Source organism: Lissotriton vulgaris, chromosome 6 (genome assembly GCF_964263255.1).
Source record: "Lissotriton vulgaris chromosome 6, aLisVul1.2, whole genome shotgun sequence".
In the NCBI taxonomy this organism is placed as follows: domain Eukaryota; kingdom Metazoa; phylum Chordata; class Amphibia; order Caudata; family Salamandridae; genus Lissotriton; species Lissotriton vulgaris.
Genome location: NC_141694.1, coordinates 1,006,771,187 through 1,006,788,619, shown reverse-complemented (window position 1 = coordinate 1,006,788,619; position 17,433 = coordinate 1,006,771,187). Strand labels below are relative to the sequence as shown.

General features: G+C 45.2%; 1 protein-coding gene across 1 annotated transcript in view; it reads left to right on the top strand.

The window, feature by feature from the left end:
• URB2 (URB2 ribosome biogenesis homolog) overlaps positions 1–17,433 on the top strand; it is a 966,667-nt gene that overhangs the window by 70,243 nt on the left and 878,991 nt on the right. Inside the window, exon 3 of the mRNA XM_086927065.1 lies at positions 3,237–3,413. Coding sequence (XP_086783191.1) covers positions 3,237–3,413 — 177 coding nt within the window. The remainder of the gene's footprint in view (positions 1–3,236; positions 3,414–17,433) is intronic.

Sequence of the window (17,433 nt, the reverse complement as noted above, 5' to 3'; positions counted from 1 at the left end):
TTCTCCGTAGGCTTTCTATGGAGAGATGTGATCAACTTATTGTCTACATTCAAGATATTTAGATCCAAGAACGGAATCGTCTCCTTATGTAGGGTAGATGTGAAAGTCAAATGAGTTTGAACAGTATTCAACTACAAAATGAATTTAGTGAAATTTTCTTCACTACCTCTCCAAGTAAGAAAAATATCGTCTATATATCTATGCCAGCAATTAATGCTGGCATAGTATGGATTTTGAACATTCAAGACATAGAGTCCTTCAACATGATTCATATAAATGTTCACCAGATTCGGGGCAAAAATTGCGCCCATACTGGTTCCACAGCATTGTTCGTAGAATTGTCCATTGGAAACAAAATAGTTTCTCTGAAGTGCTATTTCTAACAATGAGATTATGAATGAAGTTGGCACATTGAATGGTCTTGGTCTTGTGTCAAGAAGTTCTTTTATACAGCTGATACTTTCTTTTTGGGGGATGTTAGTATATAGGGACGATATGTCGAGGGTGGCAAGCCAATCAGTATCTTTGTTATAGGGTATTCCCTCAACCAAATTAATCATATGCATAGTGTCACGCACATAGCTCTGTTGTAGTGGAACAAAGTCTCTGATGAAAAAGTCGATGTATTTACCAATCGGTTCTAAAATTGAACCGCATCCAGATAAAATAGGTCTACCTGGTGGGTGTGTTGTACTTTTGTGGACCTAGGGGAGGGTGTATAGAACGGGCGTCCTAGGGTTAGATGAATTCATAAAATCAAATTCTTTTTTTGTGACGAAACCTTCTTTTGTGATCGATATAATCTTTTCTTTGATCTCAGAATTGGGTTACGATTAAGCTTTTTGTAATGTTTCTCTTCCGAGATTTGTTTTTTAATCTCAATATCATAGTCTGTCCTTTCTTGGATTACAATTCCCCCACCCTTGTCTGCGGGTTTGAGTATTATAGAGGTGTCTTTTTTCAAACTATTGAGGGCCTGTCTTTCTAGAAGTGTTATATTGTATGGTATAATTAGTTTACTCTTTTTCAAATTGTCAACCTCCTCTAAAATCAGTTTTTCAAACGTGAGTACTTCAGGGGGCATCATGCTGTTTGTCGGGTAAAAAGTAGATGGTAATTTTAACCCTGTTGCCGACTCTTGTGTGTTAAATTCACGATTTTTGAAAAAGAATTTTAGGCGAATCTTTCTGAAAAACTGAAAAAGCTCAGATTTCAGATTAAAATAGTTCGGTCTCTCACTGATCACAAAGGATAAACCTCTGCTTAATAAGGAGATTTCAGAAGATAATAACACTTGGTTAGACAAATTAAAATTGGGTATCGTTTCCATATTGTCTGTTGGATCTAGTACGGTTGGGGCCCCCATTGATAGTGCTTGCTCCTCGTTTGTCGTTCTCCTGAGTATTGGTGCCAGACTCTTTTCTTGGTTTTCCCTCCTTTGTCTAAAAAAGGTTGGCGCTGGTGGTCTTTTTGTTGCCACCCTCTCTCCAATACTCGGATTGTTATCAAGCCTTAGTCTATTAAGTAATTGATAAAGTGATATGCCACAGGAACCATTGTTTTCTGGATAAAGGCTTTAGGGGAGAGGCACACGCATTAGAGACAGCTTGTCTTGACTTTTAAACACCCCCTTTATATTTAATTTTTGTCTCGCTTTGATCTTATTTGTGGATTGATTCCCCACTGCATATCGATTTCTGGATACTTCTTCATTAAATATAGCGATTCACTCCTACTACATCAATGTGGGTAAGTGTAATTATCCCAGTCAGGCCTTGTGCTCCCATGCACGTGGCCCTTGTTGTTTTTAACTATGAAACGCTCGGGTTTGTTTGCAGATGAGTAACTTTTCTACCTCACAGAATATGGACTCTTGAGGAGCCATACTGGTATCGTACCACAACTACCCAGTGGGTGAGCCTCCATTATATTTAGTACTATTCATTACACTCTGAAATCTTGAACATCCCCTTGATGTGCACTTCCTCCCCTTTTATCACCCCTACTCAGGTGACAATACTGGGAGTTACATCAACCAACACCGTGACTAGGTGGGTAAGACAAGCATGTTCACCTTTTTATGTTGTAAATAAGCCTTGGGCAATTTAGTAATTTGCCTTCCCCTCTCATTCCTCATGGTTGCTTCTGTTCCTTGTCCTGAAGACGACCCGCAGGCTGAGGCCAATAAATTCCCTCTTTGTCCACAAGTAGCGTCGAAACGTCGACGCCTACCCACCACAGGCCGGGACCACACCCCCTTCCCTATCTTGCCTAAGCTGCCTAAGATGATATACATCTCCACTGTTTATGAATCCTGTTGTATGAATTAACTGTATAACCAACCTTTACTGGCCAGGCCGTCGAGATTGATTTTTATTATCAGTAACGTTAACGTTATATTTTATTAACTTTGCGTTTTGATTCCACCTGAGAATGCTCTGCCCCCTTTTTTTTTCTATTCATAATCCGCGCATTCATCTTTTTTGCACGTTCCCTTGGAGCAACCGCCTTTCTTCCCCCTTCTTAGCTATGATTAAGTAAGATATCTCCTGTCTGTTTATTTTCATATTGTGAATAAATAAATTCATGCCCTTGCTTTGAAATCTAAAGGTTGTTGCACATCGAAGTACTTTGATTGTTCTTTGGATCTATGTAACTGTGAGCTGACTTTTATGCATGCTCAAAACTCGCAATTGAATGACAATTGCTTATAGAAGAATCGAATGTGATAAAGAAAGGTCCAGGACCAATGTTTTCTATACCACTCGTCACCCAGGTCCAAGGACTTTTTTGTTGGGTTACCCTATTCAATATAAAGCATATCCTGAATACAGCATGTCTCCAAGCGACAGCGCCAGCACCGCCATCGGAGAGGGTACTGGGAAGCAGTTAGACTATTTCTAAGTATGGTAAAATATAAACATATTTGATCCCACTTGGCCTACATTATTTTGTGCTCCCTACAATTGTGCGAGTTAATAGAAGGGATCTTTTGCTTACCAAGGGTTGGCAAAATGAAGAACCTGTTACAGTAAAACGATGCATGCAGTTATTTAATTACATTGATAGGCAATGAATATTAATACATTTGGACTGTGGCTTGACTATTTTAAACTTCTCATTTTCTAATATGAAATCAATACAACTGTTTTTAGTTTTTCGTTCAATTTGAAATGTATTATGTATATATTTTTTTTATGGTAATAAAGCAAATAAATTGTGAACTTTTATCTCAGGTGCTACTTGATTGGGTAATCCATGCACTGACTGGAAATAACTCCCAAAAACTGGAGCTAGACGAGGAAGTTGTGGAAAAGCTCTGGGCCTATTTTGACAGTATTGTTAATAGCAGAAAGTTGAAGAAACTTTTGAAGAAAGGAAAGACCATAAACCTTCGCTTTGCTGTTGCACAGGTAGCTATTGTTTTCTCATGTCCCATGTCTCATGTCAGTTTCATTGCTTTTAAAGACCATCTCCTGTAGCTATCAAACTGGGTTAACATTTCTGGTGGTTGAACATCTCAGACTTCAGCCTTTGTTTATGTTGTAATGCCACTGGAATTTTGCTTCTAGTCATAAGAGACAGAAAAATACAGTTTTGCAGTACCGATTTGTTCACCCACTCCTATTGCTTGTGTCATTATCGTAATTCCTGTGAATGTCTGCAGATAGCTGTCTAGTACTTTATTTTTTTTCTATGGAAATGCACCTTAACTACTATTTACCATGCATATTGAAGGTTTCGACTGAAACTCAAAAAGATCAGACACACCTTAAGAATTGGTTCTGAAAAAAGCTGATCGTGTTCTGGAAAATTGCTATACAGTTGGAAACCTCGAGTGATGACCCAATAAAGTAATGATGAATAATGGTCGCATAAAAACAAACTGATAAGAAAGGAACATTCTAACTAATATACATAATAGATGTAGCAAAGAATTAAAAATGGGTTTGCAAAAACTATGGATATACTGCTGTATGGGGTGATTAAGAAAATTATTTATGTGAAGTACAACTCCTGTAGTAAGTACCACTTTACATACTCCAATGCTTTTATGGATAGAGGCCGAAATATCCAGCTTGCTTTTAGTGAGCAGGCACAATTCTTTCTGTTTGTACTAACTTTATGTGAATATTCCCTGAATGTTGCTGTTTTATTCATTTTTGCTATTCAAGATTATGTGAAGTATTACTGCAGAGCTCTACTTCACGTTGTCATAAATGCCTTTGTAAATAGCCCCTCTCTGTCTACCACTCCTAAGAGTGTTTGAATGTTTATTCTCAATTTGATACTATATATGTTGTGTTTTTACAGTTCCTCAAAGATGTTGAAATGCTCATTTAATACTTGCCACACACATTTGCTTGTTATACTGCAGTTAAAGTTTAAAGTGGACTTTCCTAAAGTGATTTGTATTTTCATTGATGTACCTCAGTAGCCTCACATAAAATATGATGAGTGGCTGTTTAAATTGTTGCAAATTGCATATGTATGAACTCTTTTGGATCATTTCGGAAGCATTGAAGGGTGTCGTCTTTTGCACTGCTGGTGCCAGTGTTGCTCCTCTGTTTTGCTTTATCCACAGCAGATACATAAAACAACAGTTTGATGTTTGTAATCCAGTACCTCCGTTTCTTTCTTAACTTGACTAATAATTAACAAATCTGATTGAGAATTCTAGCTACCTTAGCATAATCCCCAGGCATCAGACTGGATCCGGAAGTTTTGCGAGCAGTACGCCTGCGCCCCGGTAAGTGCCATCATTCTACTCTGTTTTGACTTTGTCCGTACTGGAAGTGACGTGCGTAGTACCTATATACGTGCCGTCCCAGCACGCTGGTATCGGTTTTCCTTTCTGAGTCAGATAGCACTGATCTGGTCAAAGCTATTTTTTGACTGGCTTTTTCTGACTTTTTATCATAAATTTTTGGGAGTTCTTCTCACTTGGTGTGAGGATATTACCCAGGAAATAAGTTGGTTTTTCAACCATGTGGTGCCTGTTACAGACAGATGTCTTGAGCCCCTTGCTGCATGAAGTCTGGCAACCCCGTGATGCTCATAATCCAGATAGCATGGAAAATCCAAGGATCGTAAGTGGAGCCGCAATTTCGTACCCCCCCCCCCAAAAAAAAATCAAAGGAGTCTACAACTTAACCGTGCTCGTCGTAACATTGGACGAGGCGCGTCATCCCAATTGTCGTTCCCAACTCCGATTCGGAGCTGGATGGATGTTGTCCAATGACTCTTCCAGACCCCTTCAGGGCCATGCTCTCCGGATTGGAGCCAGTGCCTTTTACTTTGCAGAGGGAGATGAATAAGAGTGGTCTGAGAATCCTTATGGATACCAGCATTCATACATGATATTTCTTTTTTTTTTTAAACCGATTTTATTCCAAGATTGCATACATTTCGCAGATCAAATATGCCACAACCATTAGATTGCAATCCATTTTTCTTACAGGAAACAAGCAAGTATAAACAAAACAAGATTAGCCCCCCCCACTCCCCCCCCTCCCCCCGAAACTCCCCCCTCCCGGATCCCACCCATCCCATACATGATATTTCTTGAAAAACTCACTGGGGAATCCATTCGGACTGGGGGCTTTCCCCGAGTTGAGCTCACCCAGGGCCGTGCCCAGTTCCTCATCCGTCAGGGGGAGCTCCAACCGATCCCGCACCTCGTCCGATACCCCTTTAGGAGGCAAGTCCGCTATAAACTTGTCCACCATATATTCCGGCAGGCACTCCTTCGGGGCATATAAGTCTGCATAGTACGCAGCGAAACTCTCCGCCAACTCCCCTGGGTCTGTCAGCGGGGCACCCGCTCCATCAAGTATCCCCGGTAAAGTCTGCGCATGGAAGGTCCCTTGACAGAGCCGATGCAACATTTTGTCGGACTTATCCCCCCACTGACATATTCTGCTGCGCGTAGCCAGCCAGACCTGCCGCGCCTCATCCAGCAGGAGGGCCGCATAGGACTGATGTGACAGAATGAGCCGGCTCACCCACTGATTCTCACACGCAGTACGTCCCTGGCGCTCCAACTCCACAATCTCCGCCTCAGCACGCACCAGATCTGCCCAACGCTGCTTTCGAGCCGCCGCACACCAGGCAATATCTACCCTCCGTAGCGTGGGTTTCAGTGCTTCCCATAACGCCCCGGCACTAGAGACAGAGCCTACATTCCCGACTAAATAATCGGCTATTGCCTCCCGCATAAGCCTCCCATAATCTTCATGTAAGCGCCACACCGAAAGGCGCCCACGGAATGGCTGTCTCCCCCTGACCACCGTAGCTCAATGGTAATAGGCGAATGATCGGAAAGGCCACGCGGGAGGATAGCCACCGATTCCACTCTTCTGGCCGCTTCTCTGGGGACAAAGATTTAATCCAACCTGGAAAAGGATTTGTGAACGGCAGAGAGAAATGTGTACTCCCGTTTATCCCCGTGAAGGCGCCACCACGTGTCTACCCAGTCCAACCCCACCACCATATCCCGCAGCTTAGTGGAATGGCTTATATTCGGGCCTCCCCCCTGCCGGTATCTATCCTTGGTAACATCTAGAACATCATTTCAGTCTCTCCCCCACTGCCGAGAGCACGTCCGGGATATCCGCCCAGATCGCAAATAGTTTCTTGACCAGTGACCACTGTAATGGCGGCGGGGCATAGACGCAACCCAACACCAGAGGGTCCTCCCCGACCATGTCCTTAACAAACCAATATCGCCCCTGTGTGTCAGCCATAGTTTTGAGTGAATGAAGGGAATTCTACGATGCACCAGTATGGCCACTCCCCTGGAACCCCTCACAAAACCTGCATGAAAGACCTGCTGAAAGCCATAGCATTGCAAGCACAGGGCCTTAGTACGTAGGAGGGGAGTTTCTTGTAGCAAAAGTATGGCAGCCCCAGCTCTTTTCGCTTGGCGTAGCACTGCTCCCCTCTTGATTTTGTCTAAGACTCCACGCACATTCCAGCTGAGAATTCGGAGAGTATTGTGGGACCCTGAGACCTTATCTGTGCGATTCGCCATCAGAAAACGGCCCTGATCACCGCACAAGCACCGGGGCGTGCACAAACCAAGTGTAGGGAACCCCTCGTGACTATGCGACTCATGCCCAACAGGAACAAATCCCTCCCTAAACAACTGACAGCCACCCAACCCATACCTCAAAACCGTTGAAGTACCTATCGCGGCAAGGTTGGCTTCCGACCCCCAACGCAGGGCCCAAGGTCCCCCATGCCAATGGATCCCCACCCTACAGCCCATAACTCCCTGACCCACCCCCCACAAGTACCAGACTGAAGGGGATCAGCCCGTAACACACTTCTCTCCCTCTGAAGGTAGCAGACATAGCTATCGGTTCCCGAGGAGGAACCACCTGACATAATTTTAACCGTAGGACACAAGAGTCAGGAATCGCCGTTTGTTGCCCAGGAGCCGGGGACCCCCGGGCCAAGGCCCCACCGGATTCAGAGCGAAGCCGGGATCTGGATCGCGCGGCCAGAGCCCCTGGAGTATTTCGACTGTGCCTCGCTCATAGGGGTCGGAGTCCAGCCGTGGCGGTGTGTGCACCCGCACCTTCACCGTCTCATCCGTCCACTTGAAGACCTCCTCCGGAGTATCGAAGAAGTGAGTGCGTGACTGGAACACCACCCGCAGGCGGGCCGGGAACAGAAAGGCATACGGAAGCTTGAGGTCCCTGAGACTGGCTTTGGCAGCCAAGAACGACTGACGCTGCTGCTGCACTAGGCGTGTGTAGTCCGGGAAGATCATGATGCGACAATTCTCGTACTGCAGGGGTTCCTTGGCTCTGGCCTGTTCCAGTATGGCATTGAGGTCGTGATAATTCAAAAGTTTTGCAATCACCGGCCGCGGACGGGCCCCTACCGGGTGTTTCTGAGTAAGAACTCTGTGGACCCGCTCTATCACGAAACACCGGTACATTGCATCAGGGGGAAGCCAGCTTTCCAGCCACTGAGTCAAGGAATTCTCCATATTGCCTTTCTCAGAGCCCTCCGGAAAACCAACAAAGCGCAGGTTATTTCGCAACGCCCGCCCCTCCGCATCTTCAGCCCGCAGCACTAGGCCTTTCTAGGTGCTTTCCATACTGGCCACCTGACGCTTCAGGGCCGCAACATCATCTTCCACCCCTGAAATCCTAGTCTCGGCCTCCGTAATGGGGGACACTGCGTTCCTTAGATCCTGCCGCAGGAGCATGACATCTGAGCCCACTGCGCCAATCTTAGCATCCAACATGTCCCGGGCCTGAGTGATTGTCGCCATCAATGCCACATTGTCCGGCCCGGGCTCCTGCTGCTCCCCAGCCGCTCCAGCCCCACCGCCAGGTCTGGTAAATTTGTCAATGGCCCCATGGATTGTGGCGCCACCGTTGCCCTTGCCCCTCGTCATGTCCACCTGCAGCAGGGCACCCACTGACGTGGCTCAAGTTGGGAATGCTGCCTCCACCAGACCTCGCTCCACGTAGGCCCCCCAAAGGTCCACGCCGACCACTGTCTACCAGAAGGCCCTCTCGATCTAGGGTCCGCAGCCCTCCTGTTGTAAGTCAGCACTCCCAGTTTCTCTGCCAGGCACACCTTGCTCGCCCGACCCTCCGCTAGGATTTCACTGGCGCCGGTATGGGGCTGCAGGACACCACACAAGTCCCTCCGCCGCTCTCCTCACATGTGGGGCCAGAGCCTGTCACCACAGGGCCTGCTCCAGTCCAGTGCCGCCCACGAGGCCTTCCTGCGGCCTCCACCTGGCCCTTTGATCACTGTCCCGAAACCTCCATGCCCTACGGGCGCCCCGCAGGCCCAGCCAGTCAGTGAGGCCGCTATCACCAACGCCTCCCAGTCCACCGGGCACCACCACTCAACCACCAATGTCCACAGCAGCAGTTACCGCCAGGCCCAGCAACCAGGAGGCACTTGGCGGGGAGAACTCCGCGCCAGGGGAGTAGGACTGTCTCTCCGGGGCCACTGACTGTCCAAGACCTCTTCAGCCATGTCCCTGAGGGGTGCTCCAGTCGTTAGAGCCTGCTGCCCCAGGCCAAGATCTCTGCCGCAGCCGGCCTATCGCACCCAGGCCGCAGGATTAGGCTGCGCGCTCCGCTCCGGCCTCACAGCAGGATCCCCCGGGGGCCCGACCAGCCCAGGTCTCCGCCCTCAGGACAGTTGCCCCAGGCACCCACAGGGCGAATAGTGTTCCCAAAGGCGCCGACCCTCCACACACACGGGATGCGCCAAAATTTAGTCCCCGGCTCCTTTGCTCCACACAGGGCCTCACACTCAGTCTCGTAAGATGGCCAGGTGACTGCTGAAACGTCGGAACTGACCGCAGGTGTACCACTGTCTCCCGCGGGGGGGAACTGCAGATGCTCCGGAGGAACCTCGGTGCGGGGAACCACGCTAGTCGGCTGAGCCCGCCGCCACGGGCCCTAATCTCCGCTCCCGCCGCCTGATCCTCCCCCGGCAGCAGGACCAGCCGCCGCATCCACCCTGGGCCACTCCACACCACTCCGAGATTAGCGCCGGGGGACCCCCGGGAGCCGATATGCCCCCCGACCTCTGTCTGCCAGGTCCACCACTGCGGGGACTCACCTGCCCAGTCGCCAAACTCAATGCCCCGGCTCCACTGCTCGCCTCCAGGCCACGCCACGCCGGGGTCCCCAGCTCCGACCCCCGGACCCTCTGGGCACCGAAACCACAGAGGAAGCGGTGCAGCGGACCGCAGGTACACCAAGATTACCCCCGGGGCTACCAACGTGTAGAGGGAGTCAGGATAATAGTAGGATAGTTGTCGGGCTGGACGAAGAACGGCTAAAACACGTCCGCCATGCTGGCTCGTCTAGCCACGCCCCCTCTAGTGGAGTATTTTAGCCTGTGTATTTATGTATGTATTTTTATACGGCTTAGAAACCATACAATGCTCTTACAGTATTATTTCATATTACTGTTTATGCTGTACGCATTATACTTTGCAGTCTGCTTAACGATTGTAGCAGTTCACCTCTCTTGCATGAGAAAGAAGACTGTTCAATAAACCCTTTTTATTAAAACGCCCGTCTCTCTATTTCTGTGCACTTTCTGTAGAAACGAAGCATGCACGATTGACTAACTGAAATACTTATCTATTGTTTCCACGACTCTGAAGATATTTGTCCCAGTCCTAGTAAAACAAAGTGGTCATGTTTATGCGGTTGTCAGAAACTAATCCCTTCTTGTGAATTCGAGAGTTTCTAGTGACCTCTGAGCTAGCTGGCACTCACAATTAAGTTTAGTATATTCGATAGACCCAGTTGACCTAAGTCCTACCTACGACAAAACTATAGGATATATTATTTCAATCCGCAGAGCCTATTGGGAATATAGGAACTACACTACACCACCCCTAAAACCTACCCCCTCCCCCTGTTCAGCCCCAGCTCAAATTACCACGCCGTGTCCCGGTTCTTCTTGCAGTGCTCCTTCCGATTCCTCTATGTAAGAAAGTGCCCTATTTTTGCATGGTTGCTCCCACTTTTTGCTGAACTGCTGATGTGCTTTGACTCAGTGTGTGTTGGGTTCCTGCCAAACGGGTGTGTCCTGCAGCCAGCAACCTAAAGAATCCTGAGGGCCTGACCTGCTTTCCACAAAAAAGACTTAGTCTCCCGTAAACACCGGATTTGTTAATTCTGACTCTGGTTCCGGCCAAATCCGTGAGTCTTCACCACCCTGCACCTGTCGCCCACGGCCCGAGTTCGAGTGGCCCAACACCACAAGGCGGTCTCCCCGGCAATCCTGACCTGAGATCTGGTGATCTCTAACCTGCCAAGAATCTCCCAGCAAAGCCTGCAGCCTCTTTCTGGAGAAAATGCCTAAAGACACCCCTGTCCCCGAAGTCTCACAGCCTTGAGTGGCCCAACCGACGGTGTCCCAGCATCCCCAGGCATCCCAACTTACCTCTCCAACTGGTGGTCACCTCTATAAGATCTTCGTCCCCGAGCCTGCAGTCTTTGTTGTAACCAGAGAATCCCCATTGAAATCAACAGGACACCCGACGCCAAAACAGCACCCTGCACCCAGCTGCCCCTGTGCCTCTGGGGGCGATTTTGGTTGCTAACTCGGAACCCTTTTGCCATGAACTAAAACCCTGGGGCTTTGCTCCCACAACCTTGTGGCCTGATCGTAAGCAGGCACCAACCGGAGTTCCCCTATCCCCCATTGGATAACATTAGGCTTCAGCACTCTGCACCCGGTCTCCCTAGTGCCGCTGAGGGTGTAACAAGAGTGGATCGTTGATCCTGGGTGAACCCTTGGTCTAACTCTTGAAACTCACCCCCAAAGACCGAGAACTTTCCTGGTAACCGATAACTTAATTTCTCTCTATAGGAATGCCCTGACTGTTTTCCTCAGAAAAATGTTCTTAGTGTTGGGTTGATTTGTATGGAAACCTGAAAACTACAACTGTGCAAAACTGATTTTACTTCAATTTCTCTAAGAAATGTCCCAGTGTGATATCTAGGCATATGACACGGAGTAGAAAAAGTAACTGGAAAGTAATCTTAAAAGTTATTTCGACATTTTGACTTACCTGTATTTCAATCAAACTGCATTTAAACCTGCATTCAATTGTAAACACTGAATAAGATTTTGAAAAGCATTAATTTTACTTACCTGTGCGAGGCGTGGCTTAGTTCTAGAAATAAAGTAACAACAATATTTTTATACAAACAAATTTGGTCTGAGTTGAGTCTTTGAGTGTGTGACCTAATTTGCTAATTAATTGTGTACAACAAATGCTTAACACTACCCTCTGATAAGGTCTTACTGCCCGCCCACACTACCACAATTAGAAAGTAAGGTGCTATCTACTTTTACCTCTGCCTACCTTTGGGGTTCCACTGGACTCCAAGCACACTATATCTTATTTTGGTATAGTATATACAGTGCCAGCTACCTACACTCTCCCCTCTAGAACAACAACTTGAACGTCGGCTACCTTAACCACTCATAAGTGTGGTTAAGGCATGTGCGTGGTTAAGGCAAGCGTTGTTCAGTTTTCAGGGAAATGGCAGGCGTGATTAAGGCTGCGTTGTAAAGGCTGTTTCCCGACCTAGCCAACGCCCTCCTCCAGACTCTGTCCAGGTCTGCATACCCCACTCAGTCAAATCAAATCAAACCAACTTTATTCTGTTTTCCATAATTGTTGAAATACCATAAAAGTTCATAAAAAGATACATTTTGTACAAATATCTCAGTTAAAAAGGATCAGTTAAAATTTGACTATACAATAAAAACAAGTTTTGTAAAAAAATCACAATTCATAAGATTACAGTTCGTTCAATTATGACCACAGCATAGATTCATTACAGTAGATTCAGCAGCCCTCTGTTATATAGAGAAGATAACTCATCTTTGTTACAGATTTAGACGATGACGAATACAGAATTTAAGAAAACGAGCCATCATTTTTGCAGTAGCTTTATTTTCAAGGTACTGGAGCGCCAGAAATAAAGGGCGGCATTGACGCAAGCCCCAGAATTTCAATATAGGCAATATTCAGCGGGTTCGTGGTATAGTATAAAATTTACAGAATAAAATTGTATGTATAGTCGATTGTCTGGAGACCGAGTCGCACGGACATGGGATTGATTTTGATGTCCAATCTTTCTGGGAGGGAAAAGAGACCATCAAATGAAACCTATTAAATCGAAATCATGTCAGCAACAATTTTTCAAATTGGGTTAAACTGTACAACAAATAGGGTTCAATGGAAAGCACAGTCTGGGCTAATAGGCCCTGTTGGACGGACGGTTTCACTATCTCTTTTAACAGGCGTACCTGGTCCAAATGTGCCAGGCATGCTTTTTTTAGATCCGCCTTTGAAATCTCACTTATTGTTTGGGGCTCAGAAAATTTTTTTTCACGTCCTAAATCGGTTAGTAAAGCTTTGACATATGCTAACCATTTTATTTTTCCACAATGATCAAGTAACTGGATATCTTGAAGAATTGATCTTGTTAGATGACATTGTTCAGTTACCCAAATTCGGCGCCACAACATTACTGGTTGAAGTTTTATAGTGTCTGATATATAATCTATGCCCAGCTCTAAGTGGCAGGCATATGTGGAAGAGCTCTTTGGTACTCCTAATAAGTATCTAACAAAAGAATTTTCTATTGTTTGCAGTTCTTCCACATTTACAAAACCCCATATCCCAGCTCCGTACGTGGCAGTACTGACACATTTCGCATTGTATATTTTTAGTAGTTCTGTTGGTGGTCTCTGACCCAATCTTTGAGCAAACGATTTTAATGCTGTTGTTGCTCTTAAAAAGGCCAGTTTCCTTGCATTAATCGCTGCCTCCCATTTAAATTTTTCATCAATAACAATTCCCAAGTATGGGTATGTTACTGTCCTGTCCAGTGCCTCACCTTTTACATACAAACTTCTTATTTTTGTAGATTTCTTTCCTGCATGCATAGTGTATGTTTTTTTAACGTTGAGAGTCAAGTTTAGACTCGACATAAATGCACAGTATCTGTCTAGTGCTCGCTGCAGCTCAACAGGAGTTCTTGCTAGAATTACCGCGTCGTCGGCATATAACAGGGCCGGTATCTGCCGGCGGCCACTTAGGGGGAGATCTTTGCTTCCTTCTAGCATGGCGGCCTCTAGCCCGTTTGTATACAGGGTGAATAGAAAGGGGGCCAGCACACATCCCTGTCTAACCTCCTTTTCCACCCTAAAACTTTCCGTGAGCTGTCCTTTGGTCCCGAATCTTACTCTTCCAGTTGTACCAGTATATAATTCCCGAAGGAAATCCACAACCGGAGGGTCAACACCCAAAGTTAGAATAATTTTCCAGAGCTTCGAGTGCACTACGCAGTCGAACGCTGCGGATAAGTCAACGTATACCATATGCAATGCGGTCCCCTTAGCCTCCACATATTTTCCTGCCAATAAAGACAGGTTTAGTGCCTGATCTATTGTACCTAGCCCCTTGCGGAACCCATATTGTATGTCCGAAATGATGTTTTGGGTAATTGTCCACTCCTGGAGTCGGTCGAGAAGGATCCGACCTGCCATCTTCCCTAGCGAGTCCAGGAGTGAAATCGGTCTATAACAAGATGGGCTATTTTGGTCCCCTTTCTTATATATAGGGACCAGTATCGAAGTTTTCCAGGTTTCTATTAGGCCCTCATCTATGGTGGCATTTAAAACGTTAGTCAACAACAGGGACCAGAGGTCTACAACATGTTTAAAAATATCCACTGGAACCCCGTCTGGGCCTGGGGCTTTGCCTGATTTCGAGGATTTCAGTGCTTTTTGTACCTCTTCGTGTGAGAAATGCAAATTTATTGGGTAAGTAACCTCATTCATTGAATCTAGACGCTCCAAGCCCTGTATATTCCCATCACTAAAGACTTTAGAATAGTAACTCACCCATTCGCTGTCGCTAATTGCAACGTCGATGGATGGTAAATCCTTACTGTCTGTTAAAAAAGGGGATCTGACTAATTGGCAAAAGGATGCACTATCTTTTAATTCCGAACTTCTGCTTAGACGCTCCCATAGGTCAGCTTTTAGCTCTTGTTTTCTGTATTTCAAAGCTAAAGCATATTCTTTCCTTAATCTGATAACCTCCCCTCTATCTCCCTTTTCCCTACTAAGGGCTTCCTTCAGTCTCGAGTAAGCCTTGGTACAAGCCGGGCTAAACCAACCTTTTATCATCTGAGTCTTTTGTTTGCATGTTCTAGTGAGTTCTTTTTTTATGTTTTGGGAAATGGTTTTAAAACTAGCCAGAACTTCTCTAGATTTTGTTTTAGAGTCTAGGCAATGTATTATGTCTATTTGGCTTTGCCTGACTATTTTTGCAGTAACAGCTCCTTTGTTGATGTTTCCCCATTTTAGTGTGTAACCATTCAGAGATCCTATTACGAGCTCTTGCTGGTCTAAGATGTTCATTAAGTGAGGGTTTTTATAGAATTTTGGTTCGCGTAATGCGATGATATTAGGGAAGTGATCACTCAATGGATTTTTAATTACTTCAAATAATTCGATGTTAGGGCCTTTACATGATGAAATCAGGACATAATCTATCAGGCTCGTCAAACCTCTACCGTTAAATGTTGGAGAAAAAGATACTGGGGAGGTCATTATCTCATTGGCGAAGCCCAATTCCAATTCTGTCATGATCTCATTCATTTTCTCGCCCTCAGTTGTATGTAAAAAGTGTGTCATATCATTGCCGTCATCTTCCCTGATACCACATCTATCAATATTGTTAGTTGTACATAGGTGAAGATTGAAATCACCACCCCACACTATTGTACTTGACTGGTTAATGTACTGCGCTCGAAGGTCCTGAAGGGCTAGGGTAATCTCTGAGAGAAGGTTGGTCAAGTCGTCTGTGTTCAAGTTATTATAAAGATTTACTATAACATATACATTTTGCTTAGTTCTCTTTAGAACTATTAGTTGGTAATTTGCTGCCAACTTTAAGGGGAGAATGTCCTCATTATGTAAGGTGTTTGCAATATAGGTAACTAGACCACCCTTACTTCTTCCAGAAGATGATTTTTTGGCTGCAGAAAAGAAAGTTTTGTACCCTATTATATGTATAGGATCAGTAGCCCATGTTTCCTGAAGACAGATGATATTACTTAAATTAACCTGATTCAGGAAGTTAGGGTTTGTCAGTTTGGCAGACAAGCCGGCTATATTCCTAAACATGAAGTGAACTTGAGAGATAGCTGAATTGGAATTAGGGGGGATTTGTATGTTCATTGAATTTGCAGTTGACCTAGGAGTAGCATGGGCTAACAACAAGTTAGGCAGATCAACTGGCATGTATTGTGAGGGATCCTTAGAAGTGTGTTTGCCCGGAGTAATTATTATATTTTTATCCTCTAAATCTGGCGTTTTCTGTGCTAATAATTCCCCCTTGTTTAAGGTATGCCCATCTATACCTTTAACTTGTTCATGAGACAGTCAGTCATTGAAGTCCAGACCAGACAGTGCACTGAATCTGTTATAGGTCGGAATACTATAGGAATTTCCTGGTGCTGAGGCAACTTGGCGCCATCGGACATCCCTGTGTTCGTAATGTGGGATTGTAGACAGATATGGGTGAGTTGTCGGGTATGAGTGAGCTTGGGCTTGATGCCATTGTGTAGGACCATTTGGGAAAATGAATTTAGAGTTTTGGTGAAAAAAAGGAGTATTGCTTTCAGGCATCAGTTGTTGGTCATAGAAAGGAGTAACCGGGTTAGTTGCCGTGCTTAATTGGTTAGTGATTAAGTGCCTATAAAAATAACCCAGAGGGAGAAGAGTGGTATTACATTCCCAGGTAGAGGGAGGAGGGGCTCTAGCCAGAGTTTTTTCAGACCATAACGATTTTTTAAAGTTGACAATTATACAATCCCCCTCAACTTTTTTTTCAGAGGACCTATCCATCCTACTCTCTGGGTATAGGTGATTTCTCCAGAGCATTCCGTGGGGAAGTTGCAGTTAGCTGTCAACCAATGTAATGTCTTGTTTTTCAGTGCGGAGGAGGTCCCTTCTTGGTCATACCTGAGTTTTGGGACATTAACCAAAATCAACACATAGGCCCCACACTCAGGTGGAAGACTAATACGTGAAGGTATCTGCCTTGAGTTATAGGGAGGATCATGAGGCATCCGGGGCCTTTGAAAAGTTGGAAACGTGTCGCTAGTTTGATTTGATGTTTTTCTACCACTTTGAGATGTTATATGGATCTTCTCTACCTGCGTGTTTGTAAGTTGGGTATTCATTTCAGTTCTGGGAGTTGGGCTATTAATTAGTACAGGTTTAGTTGTGACAGATTCTTTGCTTAAGGACTTAATTGATTTTGATTTTGTCACAACGTCGGAAACTGGAATATCCTTAGATTTAGGTAATATAGGTTTACTTGTACTTGTCTTTGGGCCAGCATTAGTTTTTGAAGTGGCACTAGCAGCTTTTTTACTATGAGCTATAAGTTCTTCTAGCTGCTTTTCAATGCGGGCAAGCCTGGATTCAATTGGCGACATAAAGATGCTTAAAAGATCACCGATTCTTTCAACTAGTTGATCATTTCCTATAATATGGTCAGATTTATCCGTACTCACATAAGAGAGCTCATGAGTGTTTTTTCTTTGTATCTCTCTAGATGGATTTGTACCATTAGCGTTTAGATGATTATTTGCGCCTTTCTTATATTGTCCTTTTGTTACATTACGTTTTCTGGAAACAGGGGGAATACGTTTGTTCATTTGTTTTCGAATGGCACCATCTTGCCTATCTTTTGGATGTATCTCATTGGTTTCCACTACAATCTCTGGAGTAAGTTCTATATTTAAATCTGGTGTCCTCTCTAATTCACTACTTGTACCAAGGTCGGAGTCATTTAAGGGATTTGTTGCCGAAAGATTGACCTCGTTGGGTAAA